Genomic DNA, 27,086 nt, shown 5'->3' on the forward strand with positions numbered 1-27,086 from the left:
CCATGTCTCTTGTGATGTCTCTGCCGCAGCTCCCATGTCTCTTGTGATGTCTCTGCCGCAGCCCCCATGTCTCTTGTGATGTCTCTGCCGCAGCCCCCATGTCTCTTGTGATGTCTCTGCCGCAGCCCCCATGTCTCTTGTGATGTCTCTGCCGCAGCCCCCATGTCTCTTGTGATGTCTATGCCGCAGCCCCCATGTCTCTTGTGATGTCTCTGCCGCAGCCCCCATGTCTCTTGTGATGTCTAGGCCATTGCCCCCATGTCTCCTGTGATGTCTAGGCCATTGCCCCCATGTCTCCTGTGATGTCTAGGCCATTGCCCCCATGTCTCATGTGATGTCTAGGCCATTGCCCCCATGTCTCATGTGATGTCTAGGCCTCTGCCCCCATGTCTCATGTGATGTCTACAGTATGTCACAGCCCCCATATCTTCTGAGATGTCTATGCCCCAGCCCCAATGTCTCGTGATGTCTATGCCCCAGACTCCATGTCTCCTGTGATGTCTAGGCCATTGCACCCATGTCTCCTGTGATGTCTATGCCCCAGCCCCATGTCGACTATGATGCCTAAATACTGCAGGCCCATGTCGCCTGTGATGTATATACTCCAATCTCAGTGTATCCTTTGTGATGTACAGTTGTGTGAATACGTTTTCCCCCTGATTTCTTATTCTTTTGCATGTTTGTCACACTTAAATGTTTCAGATCACCAAACAAATTTAACCACTTCTTGACATGCGGCGTACATGTACTGCACTGCGTTTCCGCAAACCCCAATATATAGAGAGAAAGTCACAAGAAGCAATCCAAAATACCAAGGCAGTGGAGGACCAAAGCCACTCTCCCAGAACAAATGGATGAATGCAAGATTCACATAAATAGATGGAATACTCCAATAGAATTGAAAAACACCAAAGGAATTGGAACCACCACAAGAATAATAAAATCCAAAAAGTTTATTAAACTAGATTACATATAAATAGTAATAGCCATACATATTGGCAACAGGGAGGGGAATAGGTGTGGAGACACACTGGTACAAAGGGGGCCAGCGGGGAGACGCAAGGACTGAGCCAGCTACAATGGGTGAGCAGGATTAATTGATATACACCCATGTATTGGGTGATTTATGTATTCCATGGATTCTATTGATGTTATGCATTCTTTATATATTAGTACTGATCTGTCTCACCCCTGGATATTTCTTTGTGCTCGCTTATGTCCTTCGCTGTACCAGTGTGTCTCTACAACTATTCCCCTCCCTGTTGCCAATATGTATGGCTATTACTATTTATATGTAATCTAGTTTAATAAACTTATTGGATTGTATTATTCTCGTGGTGGCTCCATGTACTCCAATTCCTTTAGTGTTTATCAAACCCCAATATATGTAAGGCGCCGCGATAGCACAGGGTTACACTGTGCACCGCGCCGAACGGGTGTGTGTCAGCTCTATGTGAGAGCTGACACCCTGCAGCAATGCCCACAATCGGTGCTAGCACCAATCACGGATGTTTAACCCCTCTGATGCCGCTGTCAATAGTGACAGCACATTGAGGAGCATCGCACAGGGAGTGAGCTCCCTGTCTACTACCATCAGCACAACACGATGATATTGCATTGTGACTCATGGTAGCGGGGTCCTTTAGGATCCTGCAGGGAAGGTGGCTTGTGAGCGCCTCTTAAGAGCAGGAACTGACAGGCCTCCTCCCCTGCCTGTGAGACACAGTTCTGATATCCTGCAGTGCAGAAGCATTGCAGAGTATCAGATCAGCGATCTGTTAGTATAAGGATGATGTCCCATACTGGGTGAACGTAAAGAATTTTAAAAAAAAGTTATTAAAAAATGTTTTTTTAAAAATCTCCAAATAAAGAACAAAAAAAATTCTGTCTCTGAGCTCCTTGGCCAGTTCCTTTGACCTCATGATTCTCATTTGGTCTGACATGCACTGTGAGCCGAGCTGTGAGGTCTTACACACGTGGTCAAAATTGTTGGTACCCCTTGTTTAATGACAGAAAACCCCACAATGGTAACAGAAATAACTTGAATCTGACAGAAGTAATAATAAATCAAAAATCTATGAAAATAAACAAATGAAAGTCAGACATTGCTTTTCAACCATGCTTCCACAGAAATTTAAAAAAAAAAAAAAAAAAAAAAATCAGGAAATAGACCTGGACAGAAATGATCGTATCCCTGAAAATAATGAGACAATAGGGACATGGTAAATCAAGGTGTGTCCACTAATTAGCATCACAGGTGTCAACAATTTTGGAATCAGTGAGTGGGCCTGTATAGAGGGCTACAGATACTCACTGTGCTGTTTGGTAAGGCTAGTTTCACACTAACGTTTATTCGACGCAGCGCACGGCGCCGATAAGCCCCGCCCCCTGCCGGCTCCCTGCCTGCCCCATCCGGTCATCGCCGCCTACTATCGCACATGGACGCTTGCGATCTGCGCACCCTATCTTTAGCATGGTGAAGGAGAACTCACGAGAAGTGGTGAGTTCTCCTTCAATGGAAGTCTTCAAACAGAGGCTGGACAGACATCTGACTGGGATGATTTAGCGAATCCTGCTTTGAGCAGGGGGTTGGACCAGATGGCCCAGGAGGTCCCTTCCAACTCTACGATTCTATGATTCTATGTATCACACTCAACATAGACCAGAGGAAGCAAAGGAAAGAATTGTCTCAGGAGATTAGAAAGAAAATTAGACATACATGTTAAAAGGTAAAAGTTATAAGACCATCTCCAAGCAGCTTGATGTTCCTGTGACTACAGTTGCACATATTATTCAGAAATTTAACCCCTTAACCCCCAAGGGTGGTTTGCAGGTTCATGACTGGGCCAATTTTTACAATTCTGACCATTGTCCCTTTATAAGGTAATAACTCTGAAACACTTCCATGGATCCCGGTGATTCTGACAGTTTTCTCGTGACATATTGTACTTCATGTTAGTGGTAAAATTTCATTCAAATAACTTGCGTTTGTGAAAAAAACGGAAATTTGGCAAAAATTTTGTAAATTTCACAATTTTCCAACTTTGAATTTTTATGCCCTTAAATCACAGAGATATGGCACACAAAAAACATAATAATTAACATTTCCCACATGTTTATATCAGCACAATTTTGGAACCAAAATTTTTTTTTGTTAGGAAGTTATAACAGTTGAAAGTTGACCAGCGATTTCTCATTTTTGCAACACCATTTTATTTTTAGGGACCACATCACATTTGAAGTCACTTTGAGGCGTCTATGTGATAGAAAATACCCAACAGTGACATCATTCTAAAAACTGCACCCCTCAAGGTGCTCAAAACCACATTCAAGAAGTTTCTTAACCCTTCAGGTGCATCACAGGAATTTTTTGAATGTTTAAAAAAAAAAAAAATGAACATTTAACTTTTTTTCACAAAAAAATTACTTCAGGTCCAATTTTTTTCATTTTACCAAGGGTAACAGGAGAAACTTGACTGCAAAAGTTATTGTGCAATTTCTCCTACGTACGCTGATACCTTATATGTGGGGGGGACCACTGTTTCGGCGCATGGCAGAGCTCAGAAGGGAAGGCGCGCCATTTGACTTTTTCAATGCAAAATTGGCTGGAATTCAGATCGGACGCCATGTCACGTTTGGCGAGCCCCTGATGCACCTAAACAGTGGAAACCCCCCACAAGTAACCCCATTTTGGAAACTAGACCCCCCAAGGAACTTATCTAGATATGTGTTGAGAACTTTCAACCCCCAAGGGCTTCACAGAAGTTTATAACGTACAGCCGTACAATTAAAAAAATCATATTTTTTCCACAAAAATCTTTTCACCCCCAATTTTTATTTTCCCAAGGGTAACAGGACCCTAAAAGTTATTGTGCAATTTGTCCCGAGTATGCCGATACCCCATATGTGGGGGTAAACCACTATTTGGGCGCATGGCAGAGCTCGGAAGCGAAGCAGCGCCAGTTGACTTTTTGGCTGGAATTGGGATTGGACGCCATGCCGCGTTTAGAAAGCCTCTGATGTGCCTAAACAGTGTAAACCCCCACAATTGACACCATTTTGGAAACTAGACCCCCCAAGGAACTTATCTAGATGTGTGGTGAGCACTTTGAACCCCCAAGGGCTTCACAGAAGTTTATAATGCCCGGGCGTGAAAATAAAAAAATCATTTTTTTCCCACAAACATGATCTTTTAGTCCCCAATTTTTTTTTATTTTCCCAATGGTAACAGGAGATATTGGACCCCAAAAGTTGTTGTCCAATTAGTCCTAAGTATGCTGATACCCCATATGTGGGAGAAAACTACTGTATGGGCACACATCATGGCTCGGAAGGGAAGTAGTGACGTTTTGGAATGCAGACTTTGATGGAATGGTCTGCGGGTGTCATGTTGCTTTTGGAGAGCCCCTGATGTACCTAAACAGTGGAAACTCCCCACAAGTGACCCCATTTTGGAAACTAGATCCCCCACGGAACTTATTTAGATGTGTGGTGAGCACTTTGCACCCCCAAATGCTTCACAGAAGTTTAAAACGTCGGGAGTTAAAATTAAAAAAAAAATCATTTTTTCCACAAAAATGATATTTTTGCCCCCAATTTTTTATTTTCCTAAGGGTAGTAAGAGAAATTGGACCCCAAAAGTTGTTTTACAATTTGTCCTGAGTAGGCTAATACCCCATATGTGGGGGTAAAACACTGTTTGAGCGCATGGCAGAGCTTGGAAGGGAAGGAGCACCATTTGACGTTTTCAATGCAGAATTGGCTGGAATTGAGATTAAACGCCATGTTGCGTTTGGAGAGCCCCTGATATTCCCAAAAAGAGGAAACCCCCCAATTCTAACTCCAACCCTCCCCAACACACCCCTAACCCTAGCCCTAACCCTAATGGGAAAATGGAAATAAATACATTTTTTTAATTTTATTATTTTTCCCCAACTAAGGGGGTGATAACGGGGGTTTTGATTTACTATTTATGGCGGGTTTTTATATTTGGCAGCTGTCATACGCTAAAAGACGCTTTTATTGTAAAAATAGTTTTTGCATCACCACATTTTGAGAGTTGTAATTTTTCCATATTTTGACCCAGAGTGTCATGTGAGGTCTTATTTTTTGCGGGACGAGTTGACGTTTTTATTGGTACCATATTTGGGCACGTGACGTTTTTTGATCGCTTTTTATTCCGATTTTTTTAGGACGCAGAATGAACAAAAACCAGCATTTCAAGAATTTCTTTTGGGGGGGTGCGTTTACACCGTTCCGCATGCAGTAAAATTGATAAGGCGGTTTTATTCTTCGGGTCAGTACGGTTACAGCGATACCTCGTGTATGTCTTTTTATGTTTTGGTGCTTTTATGCAATGAAAACAATTTTATATAAAAAAATAATTATTTTTGCATCGCTTTATTCTACGAGTTATAACTTTTTTATTTTTTCGCTGATGACGCTGTATGGCGGCTCGTTTTTTGCGGGACAAGATGACGTTTTTAGTGGTACTATGGCTATTTATATCCGTCTTTGATCGCGCGTTATTGCACTTTTTGTTCGGCGGTATGATAAAGCTTTATTTTTTGCTTCGTTTTTTATTTTTATTTTTTAAGGGGTTCAATAAACAGGTTAACTAATGGGACAGTTTTATAGGGCGGGTCGTTACAGACGCGGCGATACTAAATATGTGTATTTTTATAGTTTTTTTTTTTTTTTATTTCAAAAAAATTAATTTATTAGGGAATATTTTTCTTTTTCAATTTATTTAGCGATTTTTTTTTACAAATTTCTACACTTTTTTTTAACTTTATTATAATGTCCCAGTGGGGACATAACTGTCATGTGACAGATCGCTGATCTGTCACATCACAGATCGCTGTGACAGATCAGCGATCTGTCACAGGCAGTGCAGAAGGCTTCCTCGTGCCTGCGCTTTGCAGGCACTGAGGAAGCCAGCTCCCTGCAGGCCCCCGAAGGTCCCCGCCGCCATTTTGGACCTGCAGGGAAGGAGACCCCCGCGGCAGCGCTGCACATTGAGCTGCTGCGGGGGGGGGGGGTCGCAGGGAAGCACGGAGGGAGCCCCCTCCCTCCCGATGCTTCCCTAAACCCCCGGTACACTGCGATCATGTTTGATCGCAGTGTGCCAGGGGTTAACGTGTCGGGGGCGGTCCGTGACCGACCCTGACAGTGCCTGGTGTCATCTGTGATAATCAGCTGACACCAGGCTGCGATCAGCGGCGCTCACGTAGTGAGTGCCGCTGATCGCTATGACGTACTATCCCGTCCATGGGCATAGGGACCCGGGTCCCATGGACGGGATAGTACGTCAGATGGCAGAGAGGGGTTAAGCTCCATGGGACTGTAGCCAACCTCCCTGGATGTGGCCACAGGAGGAAAACTGATGGTAAATCAAAGAGATGGATAATAGAAATGATAACAAAAGAGCCCAGAAAAACTTCTAAACAGATTAAAGGTGAACTTCAAGCTCAAGGAACATCAGTGTCAGATCGCACCACCCGTCGTTGTATGAGTCAAAGTGGAGATCATGGGAGATGACCATGGAGGAAACCATTGTTGAAAAAAAAAAAATCATTAAAAAGCGAGACTGGAATTCGCCAAACTACATGTTGACAAGCCACAAAGCTTCTGGGAGAATGTCCTATTGACAAATGAGACAAAAATGGAACTTTTTGGCAAGGCACATCAGCTCTATGCTCACATACGGAAAAATGAAGCATATCAAGAAAAGAACACTGTCCCTACTGTGAAATATGGAGGAGGCTCTGATATGTTCTGGTGCTGCTTTGCTGCATCTGGCAAAGGGTGTCTAGAATTTGTGCAGGGTACAATGAAATCTCAAGACTATCATGGGATTCTAGAGAGAAATGTGCTGTCTAGTGTCAGAAAGCTTGGTCTCAGTCACAGGTCATGGGTCTTGCACAACAGGATAATGACCCAAAACACACAGCTAAAAACACCCAAGAAAGGCTAAGTGGAAAGAACTGAAACATGCCATCTGGAAAAAGAAACTTTCAAACACAAAACAACTGAAGCAGTTTGCTCTTGAGGAGTGGGCCAAAATACCTGTCAAGAGGTGCAGAAGAAGTCTCATTGACAGTTACAGGAATCGTTTGATTGCGGTGATTGCCTCAAAAGGTTGGGAAACAAAATATTATGTTAAGGGTACCTTCATTTCTGTCCAGGCCTATTTCATGAGTTTTATTTATTTTTTTTTAAATTCTGTGGAAGCATGGTTGAAAATAAATGTCTGACTTTCATTTGTTCATTTTCATAGATATTTGATTTGTTATTACTTTAGTCAGATTCAAGTTATTACAAAATGCTGAAGATAAGCCCCTGATGGCGGTGCCGGCAGCTAATAGGGCTAAAAATAGGTGACAGATTCCCTTTAAATGAGGGGTACCTTCAATTTTGACTACGTGTGTATACAGACAGGTGTGTGCCTTTCCAAATCAATTCCTATCAGTTTAATTAAACACAGCAGGACTCCAATGAAGGAGTAGAACCATCTCAAGGAGGATCACAAGGAAATGGACAGCATGTGATTGAAATATGAGTGTCTGAGCAAAGGGTCTGAATACTTATGACCATATGATATTTCAGTTTTTTTTTTTTTTTTTTAATAAATTTACAAAAATTTCTACATTTGTTTTTTTTTTTATTCAAGATGGGGTGCACTCCAGAGTGTACATTAATGAGAAAAAAAATGACCTTTTTTGAATGGCTGCAATGAAACAGAGTGAAACTTTCCGTATCCACTGTATGCACCCACGTTTGGCATTTCTGTAGAGATTAGAAACTGTCTAATTTATGGGTGCGTGTCTCCAGAAGCATGAGCTGTTATTGTGGTGCCACCCACGGAGAGGGAAATGTCAGATTTAGGGAGGTTAGTAGACGGCGGGAGCAGAAGAAGTTCAGTTTCAGATAGAAAGTGGACATGATATTGGAGACTGCGGATAGACAGTCACTGGCATTCTGTAGCACAGAGGGGGTAAGGTCGGGGAATGACGTGTATAGTTGTGTGTCATCAGCATAAAGATGGTACTGAAAGCCAAATCTGCTGATGGTCTGTCCAATTGGGGATGTGTAGAGAGAGAAGAAAAGGGGGGCCCAAGGACTGAGCCCTGAGGTACCCCGACCACAAGAGGAAGAGGACATGAAGTGGAGCCAGAGAACAAAACACTGAAGGAGCGGTCAGAGAGATAGGAAGAGAACCAGGAGAGAGCAGTGTCCTTAATGCCTAGTGACTGGAGCCTAGAGAGTAGGAGACGGTGGTCCACAGTATCGAAAGCTGCAGATAGGTCAAGAAGAATGAGCAGAGAGTGGTGACCATTACGTTTTGCTGTCAGAAGGTCATTGGTCACTGAGTGCAGTTTCAGTCGAATGTAGGGGGCGGATGCCGGACTGTGAAGGGTCTAGAAGGGAGTGAGTGGAGAGGTAACGGGTAAGGCGGGAGTAGACAAGGCGCTCCAAAAGTTGAAGTGAAGTTGAGATGAAGGGGAGATTGGAGACTGGTCTGTAGTTGTTTGTGCAGGATGGGTCGAGAGCGGGTTTCCTTAGTAATGGAGTAACAATTGCGTATTTGAAGGAGGATGGGAAAATGCCAGAGGAGAGGGAGAGATTAAAGATTGTAGTTAGGTGGGTTGTGACGACTGGAGAGAGAGACTGGGGGAGATGTGAGGGAATGGGATCGGTAGTGCATGTAGTCGGACGAGAAGAAGAGAGGAGTCTGGAGACTTCTTCTGTGATGGGATCAAATGTGGAAAGTGAGCCAGGGGAGATGCAGGAAGGGATGGGAGTCACAGCACTTGGTGGTTGGGAGCAGATTTCCTGACGGATTTTATCTATTTTTTCTGTAAAGTGGGAGGCCAGGTCATCAGCACAAATGTCAGTGATAGGGGCTTGTGCTTCTGGCCTGAGGAGGGAGTGAAAAGTGTCAAAGTTTCTTGGGGTTGTTGGCTAGTGAGGAGATCAGGGTGGTGAAGTAGGTCTGTTTGGCAAGGTGAAGGGCAGCATTATAGGTTCTTAACATAAATTTGAAGTGGATGAAGTCTTCTGGTGTGCGGGTTTTTCTCCATAGGCGTTCAGCACTCCTAGAGCATCGCTGGAGAAGTTTAGTTTGCGATGTGACCCAAGGCTGTTTTACTCTGTGCTTGGAGGTTCTGAGGGTGAGGGGAGCTACTTGGTCAAGGGTGCTTCTAAGAGTGTCGTTGTAGTGATGAACAGCCAGGTTAGGACAGGAAAAAGAGGAGATTGGGGACAGTGATGAGCGTAGGGAGTCTGAAAGTGTCTGAGGGTTAATGGCTTGTAGATTTCTGACTGTGTGGTAGGTAGGAGTGAGCTGGGGTGGGCGAGGATTTGTGAGCGTGAAGGAGAGAATGTTGTGGTCAGAGAGTGGAAGCGGTGAGTTATTTAGGTGGGAAATTGAGCAGAGCCGGACAAAGACCAGATCAAGGGTGTTACCGTCCTTGTGTGTCTCAGAGGTTGAAAGCTGCGCTAGGCCTAGAGAGGTTAGTGATAGAAGTTGGGATGCAGATGTAGAAGTAGGGCTGTTAATGGGGATGTTGAAGTCTCCCAGGATAAGGGTTGGAAGTTCTGAGGACATGAAGTGCGGCAGCCAGGCTGAAAAGTGGTCAAGGAAGTGGGTGGGTGCGCCTGGGGGCCGGTAAATGACCGCTACTCTGAGGGAGAGGGGACGAAAGAGCCTGATGGTGTGGACCTCAAAAGAAGGGAATAAGAGTGATGGAACTGGAGGGGGATGACCTGGAAAGTGCATTGTGGGGACAGGAGTATGCCGACTCCACCACCATGTCTGTTTGTGGGTCTCGGGGAGTGGGACAATTGTAAGCCACCGTAGGAAATGGCAGCAGGAGAGGCAGTGTCAGAATCCTGAATCCAGGTTTCAGTGAGGGCCAACAGATTAAGAGAGTTGTTCAGAAAGAAGTTGTGTAGGAAAGGAAGCTTGTTACAAGCAGACCGTGGATTCCAGAGGGCACAATTAAAAGATTGAGATGAGGGAGTGCAAGTAATGTTAATAAGATTATTATGGTTTCGATATGAGGCAAGGTAGGGTTGAGGTTGGGGGATGGTGGACCAGGGTTGGGTGGATGTCACCTGAAATCAGTAGGAGTAGGAAGAGAAAGAGCAAATAGTTGTTGGAATTGTAGGTAGTTTTTTTCTGTGAAGTGTTTGGGCAAGATGGGCTGAGGTTTCTCAGGAAGGTGAGGAGTGCATGGGAGCTGAATATGGGAGAGGGAAGTATAGAGGGGCTGATGAGTATGAGTCGTGATGGAGGGGGGATGGGGTGTGAATGTGGATGGCAAAGGAACACAGGAGGATAAAAATAAAGCACATGGTTAAAGGGGAGAGCAAAGTGTGGGTTAACTGACTCCTGCCCTGACTAACTGCCATGTATAACTGCCGTTTTCATGATGCATAGCTTCTGTGATGCTTTGCTTATGGGATGCTTGCGTGCTGCACCCCACACTGCGTGCTTCCCCTTAGTAACTACTACATATATAGGCCACACTACAGGGTCAGGAGAGAGGGATTGTGGGAGCTGGTTGGGTATAATTTGGCAGCTGGGGCCAGCACACCAGGGGATGGTTAGATGATCAAAGGCACTAGACCAGGCAGTGTCAATGTGCTATAGCGCCTTCCACCTGATAAGATCTACAGAGGCCCCAGTCATGGATCTAAAGCAGTAAGTATTACATACAGTGCAACAAATGAGTTATACCAAAGTAAATACATGCAGGGTAGCTCAGTTCATTACCATTCAGGCTGCTTGCTAGCAGTGAATGGAGTAAATACATGCAGGGTGGCTCATTGATTTACTATTTTTTTTTTATTATTTTGATCACTGTGATCAAAAAGGAACCAATAGGAAAAATTTCCCATTGTCGCCGGGTATCAGCTGGTAGATTGTGGCGGATGCAGTGCGCAAGCGCTAGCTATTTTTTTTTTCTCAGGAAGATGACTCCGAGCCAGGAGATGGATCAGGAGGGCTCAAGAATGGTGCATGTACCAGGCGGTCTCAGCGGGAATCATTTCTCTCTACTCTGGCATGTATATCAACATATCAGAAGATAGAGAAATCATTGAAACAGAGGGCGCACTTTTTTTTTTTTGTGATTGCCGAATAACCGAACAACGTTATTCACTGAAAAACTGCAAACACATGATCAGGCCCTGATCATGTTCTCCAGGGTCTTGGCTACCCCCGGTAGCAGAATCTCCCAAGATTTTCCGACTCTGGGGGGCACTACAACCTTATTACTGATCGGGTTATAAGTATCCTTAGCGGATACCGTTTTAATGCATACCAGCGGTCACTAAGGGGTTAAATGAAGGTCTTTACTATTAAGGGAAAAATAAATCCAAACCTACAGGCCCTGTGCGAAAAAGCAATTGCCCCCCACACACAACTTAAAACAAATTAACTGGTTTATCGCATCTTTGGGAAGCTGAGTTCAATTTCACTAACCACAACCAGGCGCCATTACTGCCACATCTGTTCTCAATCAAGAAATCACTTAAACAGAACCTGCCTGACAATGTGAAGTAGAGCAAAAGATCCTCAAAAGCTGCACATCACACAGCGATGCAAAGAAATTCTGGAACAAATGAGAAACAAAGTAATGAAGATCTATCAGTCTGGAAAAGGTTATAAAGCTATTTATAACACTTTGGACTTCAGCGAACTACAGCGAGAGCCATTATCGACAAATGGCAAAAACATGGAACAGTGGTGAACCAATCCCAGGAGTGGCCGGCCAACCAAACTTACCCCAAGAAAGCAACGATAACTCATCCACAAGGTTACAAAAGACCCCACAACAACTTCCAAAGAACTGCAGGCCTCACTTGCCTCAGTTAAGGTCAGTGTTCATGGCTCCACAATAAGAAAGACTGGGCAAGAGTGGCCTGCATGGCAGAGTTCCAAGACAAAACCACTGCTGAGCAATAGGAACATAAAGGCTTGTCTCAGTTTTGCCAGAAAGCATCTTGATGATCCCCAAGACTTTTGGAAGAATACTCCTTGATGATCCCCAAGACTTTTGGAAGAATACTCTTTGGACTGACGAGACAAAAGTTGACCTTTTTGGAAGTGTATTACCCATTACATCTAGCATAGAATGAACACAGCAGTTCAAGAAAAAAACAACATACCAACAGTAAAATATGGTGGTGGTAATTTGGTTGTCCGCTGTTGTTTTGCTGCTTCAGAACCTGGAAGACTTGCTGTGGTAATTGGAACCATGAATTCTGCTGTCTACCAAAAAATCCTAAAGAAGAATATCCGGCCATCTGTTCATGACCTTAAGCTGGAAAGCACTTTGGTTAAGCAGCAGGACTATGATACAAAACACACTAGTAAGTCCACCTTTGAATGGATTAAGAAAATCAAAATTAACACTTTGAAGTGACCTAGTCAAAATCCTGACCTTAATCAGATTTAGATATCATGGCATGACCCTAAAAAGGCGGTTGATGCTCGGAAACCCTCCAATGTGGCTGAATTACAACAATTCTGCAAAGATGAGTGGGCCACAATTCCTCCAGAGTGTTGTAAGAGACTCATTGCCAGTTGTTTCAAAAGCTTGATTACAGTTGGTGCTGCCAAGGGTGGCCAACCCATTTATTAGGTTTAGAGGGTAATCACTTTTTCACACAGGCCACTGTAGGTTTGGATTTATTTTTCCCTAATAATAAAGACCTTTGTTTAAAACCTGCACTTTGTATTTACTTGTGTTATGTTTTTATTATTCACTAGCTGAAGACTGAAGAGCCCGGCGCTGCCCGGGCATAGTAACTAACTACGGTTAAGGGTATGTCACACTAAGCGAGATCGCTCGCGATATCGCTAAAGCGACATCGATTTTATGACGCAGCAGCGACATCACTGACGATGTCGCTGCGTGTGACATGTAGTGGCGACGTGGCCTCCGCTGCGATGTCGCTGATCGTGCACGAACGTTCAGGACCGTATTTTGATCGTTGGCGTCCCGCTGGTGAGCCTGAATTGTAGTGTTTGACCCCTTTTATGAACGACGAGCGATTTCGTTGGCGACTCATATGTCAGTGGCGCAGGCGGGACTAGGTTTCATTTGTAATAACGCCCCTCAGCACCGATTGGTGGCCACAACATCACCCCAGCTATAAATGAAAATGTCACAGTGCGTCCCCATCTATTGTTCCAGCGCGCTTGGATTACACCTACATTCTGGTCCTTTGTGCGTGCTGAGGATAGTATCGTGTGAGGCTGGTTTTGGATTCTGTCGGAGTCACAACTGCGATTCATCTTTGGCATTTCTACCATCTGGATTTGTGGATTTCCTTAGCAAGGTAGATATTTTTTTTTTCCCTTTTTTACACTATTTTAATCTTAATACACTTTGTTATATCTACTGTTTTTTCTTTTAGCAGTGCACACCGCATCTATTATTTGATTTTTGTTGCTTTGTGAGTAAATCTTTTTGTAATATTTGATCCTCTATAACATTTTTTTTTAAAACTTTCTAAATAACTTTTCTATTCCTTTTACCGGGCAGGTTGCACATAATAATATACAGTGGGGCAAAAAAGTATTTAGTCAGTCAGCAATAGTGCAAGTTCCACCACTTAAAAAGATGAGAGGCGTCTGTAATTTACATCATAGGTAGACCTCAACTATGGGAGACAAACTGAGAAAAAAAAAATCCAGAAAATCACATTGTCTGGTTTTTTTTTTCATTTTATTTGCATATTATGGTGGAAAATAAGTATTTGGTCAGAAACAAGAAATCAAGATTTCTGTCTCTCACAGACCTGTAACTTCTTCTTTAAGAGTCTCCTCTTTCCTCCACTCATTACCTGTAGTAATGGCACCTGTTTAAACTTGTTATCAGTATAAAAAGACACCTGTGCACACCTTCAAACAGTCTGACTCCAAACTCCACTATGGTGAAGACCAAAGAGCTGTCAAAGGACACCAGAAACAAAATTGTAGCCCTGCACCAGGCTGGGAAGACTGAATCTGCAATAGCCAACCAGCTTGGAGTGAAGAAATCAACTGTGGGAGCAATAATTAGAAAATGGAAGACATACAAGACCACTGATAATCTCCCTCGATCTGGTGCTCCACGCAAAATCCCACCCCGTGGGGTCAGAATGATCACAAGAGCGGTGAGCAAAAATCCCAGAACCACGCGGGGGGACCTAGTGAATGAACTGCAGAGAGCTGGGACCAATGCAACAAGGCCTACCATAAGTAACACACTACGCCACCATGGACTCAGATCCTGCAGTGCCAGACGTGTCCCACTGCTTAAGCCTGTACATGTCCGGGCCCGTCTGAAGTTTGCTAGAGAGCATTTGGATGATCCAGAGGAGTTTTGGGAGAATGTCCTATGGTCTGATGAAACCAAACTGGAACTGTTTGGTAGAAACACAACTTGTCGTGTTTGGAGGAAAAAGAATACTGAGTTGCATCCATCAAACACCATACCTACTGTAAAGCATGGTGGTGGAAACATCATGCTTTGGGGCTGTTTCTCTGCAAAGGGGCCAGGACGACTGATCCGGGTACATGAAAGAATGAATGGGGCCATGTATCGTGAGATTTTGAGTGCAAACCTCCTTCCATCAGCAAGGGCATTGAATATGAAACGTGGCTGGGTCTTTCAACATGACAATGATCCAAAGCACACCGCCAGGGCAACGAAGGAGTGGCTTCGTAAGAAGCATTTCAAGGTCCTGGAGTGGCCTAGCCAGTCTCCAGATCTCAACCCTATAGAAAACCTTTGGAGGGAGTTGAAAGTCTGTGTTGCCAAGCGAAAAGCCAAAAACATCACTGCTCTAGAGGAGATCTGCATGGAGGAATGGGCCAACATACCAACAACAGTGTGTGGCAACCTTGTGAAGACTTACAGAAAACGTTTGACCTCTGTCATTGCCAACAAAGGATATATCACAAAGTATTGAGATGAAATTTTGTTTCTGACCAAATACTTATTTTCCACCATAATATGCAAATAAAATGAAAAAAAAACAGACAATGTGATTGTCTGGATTTTTTTTTCTCAGTTTGTCTCCCATAGTTGAGGTCTACCTATGATGTAAATTACAGACGCCTCTCATCTTTTTAAGTGGTGGAACTTGCACTATTGCTGACTGACTAAATACTTTTTTGCCCCACTGTACATGTCCACCGCGGAGCGTGTGATTGTGGCAGCAGTTTTACTGATGGAGGGAGATCGACAAGAAGAGGCGCGGGCGGAACAGAGGCGCTCCAAACGAAAGCGTCGCATGTGGACCAGAGAATGGCTTGAGCAGCGGTCCAAATTCACCCACATGCATCTAGTGAGGGAGTTACAGGAGAAGAATCCGCAGGTTTTCCGCAATTATCTACGGATGTCGGAGGATTCATTTAAGCTCCTACTGGAATGTGTGAGGCCACTCATTGAACGGCAGGATACACAGATGCGTGCAGCTGTTTCGGCAGAGGAACGTTTGGCTGTCACGTTGCGATTCCTGGCAACCGGACGTTCAATGAAAGACTTGCAATTTTCAGCAGCTGTTTCCCGATCACTCCTCAGCGTGTTAATCCCAGAGACATGCAACGCCATCGTCAAGAGTATACGGAGCTACAAGCCTTTTCCTAAATCCGCGGCGGAATGGAAAAAAATTGCATTTGATTTTGAACGTATTTGGCAGTTCCCTAACTGTGGTGGTGCCTTGGATGGCAAACATGTGCGCATCACGCAACCAGCCAACAGCGGAAGTTATTTCTATAACTACAAGGGCTACTTCAGCGTGATCCTCATGGCCCTTGTGAACGCCAATTATGAATTTATAAACGTTGATGTTGGCATGAACGGGAGGGTTTCGGACGGAGGCGTTTTGGAACACACTATTTTTGGTGAACGCTTGAATAACTCTGAACTGCACTTGCCAACCAACATGGACACCACCGCCACTCTTAACTTTGTGTTTGTGGGCGATGAAGCATTCCCCCTTCATGCACATCTTGTGAAGCCGTACCCACAAAAGACTTTGACGGAGGAAAGACGTATTTTTAATTACAGACTGTCAAGGGCACGCCGCGTTGTTGAGAATGCGTTCGGCATCATGGCCAACCGCTTCAGGATTTTCCACACTCCAATAAACATGAAGCTGGAATCCATAGACTCCGTGGTGTTGGCCTGTTGCGTGCTGCACAATTTTTTACGACAACGCGATGCTGCAGCATACAGTCCGCCAGGCTTCATGGATTCAGACAGCGATGGTGACGTGGTGCTCGGAGAATGGCGTGAGAATGATCCCGCTATTGCAGGACTTCGACCTGTCAATCAAGGCAGGCCCAAGGACGATGCAAAGGCCAGCCGAGATAAGTACTGCCAATACTTCAACGGGCCTGGTGCTGTGAGTTGGCAGCATCAGATATAGTTATGTAAAGATTGCTTGGTTATCCTGTTTAAAACTTTGTGTTAATAAAAAAAAAAAAAACCTTTCCAATTTTGTGTTGTGTTTATTCGTAGGTGTGATGGGGAGGGGGTATTAATATCGAGAAGGCAAAAAACAAGAGGGTTGAGATGGGGAGGGGCAGTACTGGGGATAACTCCAAATGAGGAGTATGATGTGAGGGGGGAGTTATGGGGGGAGGGCAAAAGAAGTGGTGTGATTGTAGCAGTGTGAGCAATGGGCAGAAGGAAAAATGAGGTTAAGCCCACGCATATGCATCTCTGGTGCGTTCTCAAAGAGGCCGCGGGACAACAATGACGCATCTGCGTACCCGTGCGCCGTGACGTCATGACGCATGTGTGGGCGGCGTTATTGCGGCCTAGATAAAAATATTCAAAACAATATGGCTTCCAGGCATTCTGTACCCTGGGGAGAGCCTGAGGTTCGATTCTTAATATAGGAAGTCGACGCGAGGGACTATCATTGCACCACACACGTCCGGCGCATGCTTCATAAGAAGAGGGTGTTGAAAAAAATTAAAAGAGGCCTCATGCGCAGGTTTGGCGTCGAGCGCAGTACAACGCAGATACGTAAAAAACTTGCAGATCTGCGCTACCGGTCCAGCCAGCGCATAGCAAACATCCGGTCCGACAACCAAATTGAAGAGGGTGAGTGTTTTTGACAGGATATGAGAAAAATTTCTTTTAAGTTGTATGTTGTCTATTAACGTGTGCGTTACCGCTTCATATCTCAGATTGCACGTTCAGCATTTGGTAACTGTTCAATTGTTAACAGTTTGCAAAATGCCATGTGGTTATGCTCGGACATAGCAATGTGCTGAAGTGAAAGTTAAATGAATTTTGAATATTATTTTCCTTTTTTTGTTGTTGTTACTTTAAAATAAACATGAGCTTGCACTGTGGAGAATAACATAAATTATTGTTATTATTCAAGTGTTCTTATTCAAATACCGGTGACGATGTAACATCTCACAGAACAATTTTTTTTTTTTTTTTTTTGTGGTTTCAATTAAAGACAGCATTTAACATGCAGATATCTATGGATTGTTTTCCCTATCTGTAGAACCACCATTACCATCAAGCCCACCATCGCAGTATGATCAAACAGCCCCAGCATCTACGGTGGATCAAGAAGGGTCACCACCTACCCCTTTGCCCACTTCAAGCCCATCTCCAGCATCACTCCAGGATATTGATGTGGCCTCTCCATCCGGTAAGTAAAGACATTTATTTTTAAAAATAAAATAACAAAAAAAAAGGGCTTCTTAAACTTTTGTCTTTGGAAAGGATGAAGGCTTGCCGTGCAAAATTTTCCTTTTTTTCTTTCTCATAGCCGTTGGTGCCAGTGCTTCGGGGTGGGCTATTAGCCCCTCCCCAGAAAGAACTGTTCCGACCCAATACCGTAAGGATAAAAACAAAAGTCATGTACCTTTTGTTTCTACTGTCTCTATAGTTGCCAGGTTTACATTTGCCTTTTCATCCACAGAAATACTCACAGCACAGGCACTGCTGGCATCTCACCGGCGGATGTGGCTGTCACTCTGGCAGCCATGGACGTACACGGAGTGATGCTGGAGAGGTTCTTGGCGGGTGTACAAGAGGGTGGCAGTAGCCAGGAAATTTTTTTTTTTTTTTTTTAGGTTTATGTTTTTTTGTTAAACCCCCTTGTTTCTGAAGTTGTAAAAGATGTAAAAAAAAACAGTTTCAAAATATATCAGAAATTAAAATTTTTATATTTTCTGATGATATACGTGGCTGGATATTATTTTTAGTAAAAAATGTTCATGTGCACAGCCATCTTTTAAGTGTTGTTAACCACAATGTTCTAATAACAAACAAAGGCAAGAAAACGACACCACAATTCATGTAAAATATAACATTTTTATTTAAAAAAAACTTTAACAATTTGAAACATTAAAAATATTTAAAAATATATACAAAACAAAATTTTTATAAAAAAAAATTTGCACAACTACAATTGTAAAAAATAGGGATCTTTTTCATTTGCACGTTGCCTAGGCGGAGTTAAATAAAAAGGTGCAGGAACGTGGCCTTGGTTCGGCGGATGCTCCCTCCACATTGTAGGCTCTGGAGTCTCAGGATTCTGCGGCCAATCGTTTTGGGGGTACTGACGTCTGTCCATGAAAGCTGTTGTGTTTGTAAGTTTCCCCATTGCGGCTTCACTCAAAACTTGTAGCATAAGCCTTTCTGCATGGAGACGCTGAACTGGGTCTAGTGTTGGTAGTTTTTCATTTGCATAGAACGCAAAGGCGGTCAGGTTCTGAGGTGTAGTTAAAACTTTTTTTGCCAGTTCAATAAATTGTGGTGTCTCCGAGGTGGGGGCCTTCCTTTTGCGCCCGGAAAATGTCAGTTGCCTCGGCACAGAGGCGGATGGTGCAGATGGGGATGGTGTCTCTGTTTCCTCCTCTTGCGCCGTAGTTGCGAAGCTGTGTTGCTCTGGCGTGATTACGGGTGTAGAAATGCCAGCCTGTTCTGTGTCCTGTGGGAACAAAAAATACATGTTACATCACAAGCAAAAGAAATATACCTTCACAGTGTAACAGCCAAATACAGCTACAAGTTTGATAAAGGGGGTTGTATCAATGGTTATTATATGTCCTTCAACGGTATGTCAAAAAGGTAGGCATCTAACGTAAAGCTAGATCAATTATCGATAGGTTAAGGGATAACGTCTGCTATTGTCTCAATGTTTCCTGAATTATTCATAAATTCTATTCCTAATGGCCACGTACATTACTATGAGTTGTACAATTAAGGTACTTACATCACCGACAGGGGAGTCATGCTAGATCACTGGGTCAGGTGCCAAGATAGATGCCATTTTTCTCGGTACTTCTTGGTCCCTTGTGAAAGAGAGAAGTTCGAAGTACCAAAGTTTCGGCACATAAACATCCTCCGACCCCGCTCCTGACTTGCTTGAATTCTCGACTTTGTTTACTTCTTTTCGGTACACTGTGCGTATGGCCTGAATCCTTTTTTTTAACCGATGCTTCATCCGCTGGCTCACTGGGGTAATGTTGTTTTGTAAGCTCGACAAGTTTTTGGTAGGCCTCCTTCTTTTTAAGTCGGTTACTATAATCAGCCGACTTTATTCTCCATAAGCATGGCATCGTGCGGTACATCTCTATGAAGTCCCGCAGGAATTCGTGTTTATCAGCCATCTGTAATAATGAAAGGATAATGTTAAAATGGCACAATACTACTAGAAACATTTGTTTTATTAAAAAGTTATGATAAATTAAAATGCGTACATTACCAACAACTTATAACACACCTAGGATCATAAAATGGCGGAGGTGGGCACGACTGAAACTAAAATGGCTGCCTGCCCCACAAAAAAAAATTTAGATGGACAAGAACAGTTTACACAGCTGCATAAAATGGCGGTGGTGGGCGCGGCTGAAACAAAATTTGATGCACCAAAAAATCACAGAGATAGACAACAAGTAACAAAGCTAGCAAGAGATTGCAATGGTGGGCGCGGCAGAAATAACATGTCTGGCCCAAAAAAAAAAATTCCAGAGATGGCCAACAACACAGTAATGGTGGGCGCGGCAGAAAAAAAAAAGGTCCGAGATAGATATGTGATAGCGGAGGGCGGTGTAATGAAGAAAAACTACCAAGGCTGCTGTTTATTAAACAGATATAAATATAATTATTAAACATAACATGCAATTCAAAAATTTTAATGTCACGAAAAAATGTTAAAATAATATAAAAATAAGTGCCTACCTTACAAGACTGTATGGAGATCCTGATGGAATCAATGAATCGAGGGAAAACGCAGCTGCGCCACACAATGGATCTCAGGTCATGAATCGCAGAAGGCTGGCAGGACGCAATAAAGTAACCACAGCGCTCGAGAACAATGAATGGGAGCGCTATTGCGTCGTCCTTTATTACTCTGTCGTCCAATCACAAAGCGAGAGCTGTGACATCAACAGTCATGCCATACCGTGCCATATAGTGATGACCAATCTGGGTTGAGGGGATTGGAAAATGATGCGCTCAATCACGCCTATCTAGGTCGGGGTCTTTAACAATACATGCTGTCTGACAGGTCCCAACGACCCCCGAGGTCGTTATACAGATCGCTGATCGCTGATGTGTCGTTTATGAGATCTTCCTGTTTGGAAGCTAACTAACGATCATATAGCGATGTTCTAACGATCTCTCCCAGGTCGTGTCGTTGTCGTGATCGCTGGTGCGATCGTTTAGTGTGACAGTACCTTTAGTTATAACAATCTCTCTGAGTGTAGAGCCTCGCCCGTTTCGCATAGCCATATTCACTATAATATCCCACATCATCCAGTCAGCCAGAGCCACTGGACTACTACTCCTAATATCCCACATCATCCTGTCAGCCTGGAGTCAGAACCAGAGCGCTGAGTGGAACGGTCCTAACTTCCATACTGGGGATCCCTTTAAGAAAGGCCTGGCATCAGAACCAGAGCACTGAGTGGATTTGCCCTGACTTCCATACCAATGATCTCTCTAATAGAAGCATGGGGTGAGAATCAGAGCGCTGAGGGATTTACCCTAACTTCCATACTGGAGATCCCTTTAAGAGAGGACTGGGGTCAGTACCACAGCGTAGAGTGGATTTTCCCTCGCTTCCGTATCGAGGATCCCTTTAAGAAGGGACTTGGGTCAGAACCAGAGCGCTGAGTGGATTTGCCCTGACTTGCATATTAATGATCCCTTTAATAGAACCCTGGGGTCAGAATCAGAGCACTGAGCGATTTGCCCTAACTTCCATACAGGAGATCCCTTTAAGAGAGCCTGGGGTCAGTACCAGAGCATTTGAAGGCAATTGCCCTGACTTCCATATCGGGGATCCCTTTAAGAAGGGCCTGGGGTCAGTAACAAAGCACAGAGTGGATTTGCCCTAAATTCCATACCAATGATCCCTTTAAGAGACCCTGGGGTCAGAACCACAGAGCTGAGTGGAACTGTCCCAACTTCCATACCGGAGATCACTTTAAGAGAGGCCTGGGGTCAAAACCAAAGCGCTGGATGGATTTGCTCTGACTTCCAATACCAATGATCCCTTTAAGAGGGAAGATGTGCCTACGGGATGGAGGATGTGTGATGGGGATATGGGCAGGGAGGGGAGATTGATTTCTGTCATGTGCTCTCTGCTCCTTTTAGGGGGGCAGACAGTGGCTGGGAGCTTATGTTCCCAGGGATGCTGTATTTCTCCCACCATGTCAGTGTCTGCTGAGGTGTTGGTCATAGCAACCAATCACAGCTCAGCTTCTTTTGAACAGCTCTGGTGAAATGAAAGATGCTTCGTGATTGGTTGGTGATACACACACACACATTCATTTTTATATATAGAGATTATTATAGCGCCATTCATTCCATGGCGCTTTACATGTGAAAAAGTGCACACAGACAAGTGCAATAATCATGAGCAATACAAGCATAGACAAGTACAGATGGATAGAGGACCCTGCCCGCGAGGGTTCACAGTCTACATGGAATGGGTAAGGATACACTAGGAGCTAGGAGAGGGTAGAGCTGGTCGTACGGCGGTTCAGTAGGCTGAGGAGCATTGCAGGTTGTAGGCTTGTCGGAAGAGGCGCCTAATATTTAAAGTTGTTTGGTGATCTGAAACATTTAAGTGACAAACATGCAAAAGAATAGGTAATTAGGAATGCAGCAGTCTCTGTGTCTCCTATGTGATGCATATAGAGCAGTCTCCGTGTTTCCTATGTAATGTATAAAGTAGATCTCCCACTGCTTGAGTTCTCTAAATGTAGTATGAGCAGTGATTAATTGTATACTGTGAGATCTGCAGTGTAATATAAATCTGTATAAGTAAATGAAAAAGTCTTTTTCAGCTCACCTTTCCACTTTGTGCATGGCTGCCATCCCAGGAAAATATACATCTGTGTTTGGTATGACTTACTGCTGCAAGTTCTTTACAAAACTTATTGCAGTCATTTGTGCTCCAGAACGACAATATGAAAAAGCAGTAACGAATAGCAACACCATCAATCACCTAACATCGCTGCATGAAACAGAAGCCGTCACATTAGGGGCGAGTTGACCACATACAGCAGGGTAATTTTCAAGTTGATAATATTGTATAGCATCCGAATTGATGGTAGAAATTTATAAATTGCCCCGGGCAGAAAAAAGGTTCCTCACCCTAGCCATAGAGAATGAAGGGAGCAGAGGTTGAGAATGCTCACCTCTGATGCATTCAAGAAGCTGGAGAGCCAGCAATCCATAAGATTTCAACAAATTAACTTTCAATTGTGGAACTAGCTCTTTAAAAGGAATCTGACACCAAGCTTTTGCCATCTCACCTTGTGCAGCATAATGTAAAGACAGAAAGCCCGCTTCTATTGATGTATCACATACTGAGCTGTTTGTTGTAGGTGTCATTAAAATTACTGTTTTATGAGCAAGAGATCACTAGAAAATCTGCTGCCACTTTATCCCTCATATTCATGAGCTCTGTATAAACCCACCTCCCACCACTGGTTGGCAAATTATTTCTGCCTATGCACACATACAGAAATCTACCAATCAGTGGTGTGGGTGGGGTTATACACTCTACATTAGAGAACTGCTAGATCTGCTGCAGATAAAATAGTTATTTTATCAAAACTGCAGCAAGAAGTCTAGTATATGATACCTCACTGGAATAAGGATCTCTGCCCCTGCATGTTGCTGCTCTCAGCTTACATATCAAAAACCTGGTTTCAGATTCCTTTTAAATTGTGATAACCTTTCTTCATAAATGCACCTGCATGAACCAGAGACTTCATATTAGAACTTACATTTTCTGACACTCCTTTCTCTCCCCAAGCATTGGATCTCCCATTTCTCCAAGGATTGTGGCCTCCACTTCATAGTGAACAACAAGAGCTTTTTCTGTTGGGTGGACATCAATGTTGCCGCCTTTCACTTTCCTAAAATACAAGAAGAAGGTTCAACGTGGATACAAAAAAAAGTAAAATTTCCCCCAGTAAAACATCGTTAGTGCAATAAACTGGGACGATATTCTGATACAAAAAAGTACACAAGGAAAATGGGAGACGTTTATTAGCATCCTGAATAGGACCTGTGCACAATAAATACCGTATGGGAATAAACATGCGAGAAATAGGAGGAAACCACTATGGCTAAATAGAGCTGTAAGGGCCGCAATAAGAGATAAAAATAAAGCATTTAGAGAATTAAAGCAAGTAGGTAGTGATGAGGCATTAAATAAATACAGAAAATTAAATAAATTCTGTAAAAAGTAAATCAAGGCAGCAAAGACTGAGACAGAGATTCATTGCCAGAGAAAGTAAAAATAATCCCAAGATATTCTTTCAAGGGAACCTGTCACTCCCCCCAGGCGTTTTTAAGTAAAAGCCATCTTGTGCAGCACTAATGCTGCATTCTGTCAAGGTGGCTCTTTTACTTAGCGTCCCTTCCACCGCAGAAGTAATCATTTTTAAAATTGTTCAAAAATACCTGAATTTTGACAGGGGGCAGGTCTTTCCCCCTCTGACAGATGCCTCACATCCATCAGTCATTTCTTTCTTCAGTATTTGGCGCCGCCTCCTCAGTGTTCTTTTGAAATGCTGGCGCCTGCGCTGTACTATAGCTTCATGGGCATGCGCAGTTAGCGCTGCCCGATGTGCCTGTGCTCTCAGATCACATCCCAGCCTTCATATCGCGTGGCCAGAGATCCCGCCCTGCAGTCGCTTATGATTTATTCACACTACGGAGCTGGGAATGTTGGGCATGCGCAGTAGTTCTCTGCGGCTCTCATGCCCAAGATTCCCAGCTCCGCATATTTTGTATGGAGCATCTTATGGGGCCCGTCATGAACTGTATGGAGAATTGTTTGGGGCTCCTGACTCAATATGGGTATTCAAAAACATTTAACCTACTGAGGTCTCAATTAAATTTTACTTTTATTGGCATCTATTATTTTTGAAATTTACCAGTAGCTGCTGCATTTTCCACCATAGGCTTATACTCGAGTCAGTAAGCTTTCCCAGTTTTTTGTGGCAAAATTGGGGGTGTGTGGGGGGGTATACACGAGTATGTACGGTAATTACTTTTGTTCGACAGCATTTACACAAGAAAATCCTGTGACGGATAACAAGATCAGTGATAAAAAAAATTCTCCATTAAATGTCACCTGCTTAACCCAGCAGGAAGTACGGCGGTGTCTAAAAATCACTAAAATTGACAAATCCCCGAACCCGGATGGGATACACCCCCGAATACTGCAGGAATTAAGTACAGTCATAGATAGACCATTATTTTTAATCTTTAAAGATTCCATAATAACAGGGTCTGTACCACAGGACAGGCGTATATCAAATGTGATGCCAATATTCAAAAAGGGGACAAAAACTGAACTTGGAAATTATAGGCCAGTGAGTTTAACCTCTACTGTGGGTAAATCCTGGAGGGTTTTCTAAGAGATACTATACTGGAGTATCTGAAGAACAACCTCATGACCCAATATCAACATGGGTTTACGAGGGACCGTTCCTGTCAGACTAATCTGATAAGCTTTTATGAAGAGGTAAGTTCCGGACTGGACCAAGGGAATGCAGTGGACGTGGTGTACATGGACTTTTCAAAAGCTTTTGATACGGTGCCACACAAAAGGTTGATACATAAAATGAGAACAATGGGGATAGGGGAAAATATGTGTAAGTGGGTTAAGAGCTGGCTCAGGGATCAGAAGCAAAGGGTGGTTATTAATGGAGCACACTCGGACTGGGTCACAGTTAGCAGTGGGGGACCACAGGGGTCAGTATTGGGCCCGCTTCTTTTTAACATTTATTAATGACCTTGTAGGGGGCATAGAGTAGAAATTCAATATTTGCAGATGACGCTAAACTCTGCAGGGTAATCAATACAGAGGAGGACAATTTTATATTACAGGAGGATTTATGTAAACTAGAAGCTTGGGCTGATAAATGGCAAATGCGCTTTAATAGGGATAAATATAGGGTCATGCACTTGGATAGAGCAAATAAGATGTATAATTATGTGCTTAATTGTAAAAAACCGGGCAAAACTGTCACTGAAAAAGACCTGGGTGTATGGGTGGACGACAAACTCACATTTAGTGGCCAGTGTCAGGCAGCTGTTACAAAGGCAAATAAAATAATGGGATGCATTAAAAGAGGCATAGATACTCATGAGGAGAACATAATTTTACCTCTATACAAGTCACTAGTGCAACCACACTTAGAATACTGTGTGCAGTTCTCCGGTGTATAAGAAAGACATAGCTGAACTGGAGCGGGTGCAGAGAAGAGCGCCCAAGGTTATTAGGGAACTGGGGGGGGTCTGCAATACCAAGACAGGTTATTACACTTGGGGTTATTTAGTTTGGAAAAACGAAGGCTTAGGGGTGATCTTATTACAATGTATAAATATATGTGGGGACAGTACAAAGACCTTTCTAATGATCTTTTTACTCTTAGACCTGTGACGGGAACAAGGGGGCATCCTCTACGTCTGGAGGAAAGAAGGTTTAAGCATAATCACAGCAGATTCTTTACTGTAAGAGCAGTGAGACTATGGAACTCTCTGCCGTATGAGGTTGTAATGAGTGATTCCCTACTAAAATTTAAGAAGGGACTGGATGCCTTTCTTGAAAAGTATAATATTACAGGGTATATACACTAGTTTCCTTGATATTGCTTTGATCCAGGGAACTAGTCTGATTGCCGTATGTGGAGTCGGGAAGGAATTTTTTTTCCCCCAATGTGAAGCTTGCTGTTTGCCACATGGGTTTTTTTTGTCTTCCTCTGGATCAACATGTTAGGGCAAGTTAGGACAGGATATGGGTTGAACTTGTTGGACTAAGGGTGTGTGCACACGCTGCGGATTCTGCTGCGGTTCCGCAGCGGATTTGACATGTCAATTCTTTCTGCGGATTCCGCTGCGGTTTGCCATCTCCTCCACTGAGATGAAAAACCGCAGGGCAAAACCGCAGAGCAATCTGCAGGTAAAACCGCAGGTCTTTTGACCTGCAGATTTACCTGCGTATTTTACAAAATCCGAGCGGCCAAATCCGCACCCCAATCAGCAGCGTGTGCACATAGCCTTACAGTCTTCCTTCAACCTTAATAACTATGTATGTTACTATATTATTTGTCCCTGTAAACACTGAATGTCCATTAGTTATTTTACACTGTCTGGTGATAAAAGTTGGGTTGAAATGAACTCCAATCTTTCAGTTCCGTACAGTGGAAAATATAGTGTGAACCGAACTTTAGGGCTCGTGCACATAAAAGGGTAAAATACACAGACACACAAAAAAAAACATTGCAGAGAGCATATAAAATGTAAACAAAGTAAATCATTAAACTGAAAGTGAAATAATTCTGCAAATTAGAGTCAGATAGTCCAGAGATGACTCCAAGCCAAAATGTTACTCCTCCCCACCCAATGATGTACTATTGTGACAGAGTGGGTGTAGGTATATGAAGCAGGGACTGAGCTTGCCCCACAAATGGCAAGTGCCAGCAGTGTTACCCAGCCATCATATACCTCTAAGGCCTCTTTCACACATCAGGTTTTCGCCGTCAGGCGCGATCCGGCGCTTTTGACAGAAAC

General features: G+C 43.5%; 1 protein-coding gene across 3 annotated transcripts in view; it reads right to left on the reverse strand.

Moving 5' to 3' along the window:
• The window catches only part of KIFAP3 (kinesin associated protein 3), a 687,730-nt gene that overhangs the window by 608,851 nt on the left and 51,793 nt on the right, over positions 1-27,086 (reverse strand). For all 3 annotated transcript variants that reach the window (XM_073558012.1, XM_073558011.1, XM_073558010.1), the window contains exon 2: positions 23,285-23,416. In XM_073558012.1, coding sequence (XP_073414113.1) covers positions 23,285-23,416 — 132 coding nt within the window. The remainder of the gene's footprint in view (positions 1-23,284; positions 23,417-27,086) is intronic.

Source organism: Dendrobates tinctorius, unplaced genomic scaffold, assembly GCF_039654945.1.
Source record: "Dendrobates tinctorius isolate UK_male_01 unplaced genomic scaffold, ASM3965494v1 ptg000012l, whole genome shotgun sequence".
NCBI classification, from domain to species: domain Eukaryota; kingdom Metazoa; phylum Chordata; class Amphibia; order Anura; family Dendrobatidae; genus Dendrobates; species Dendrobates tinctorius.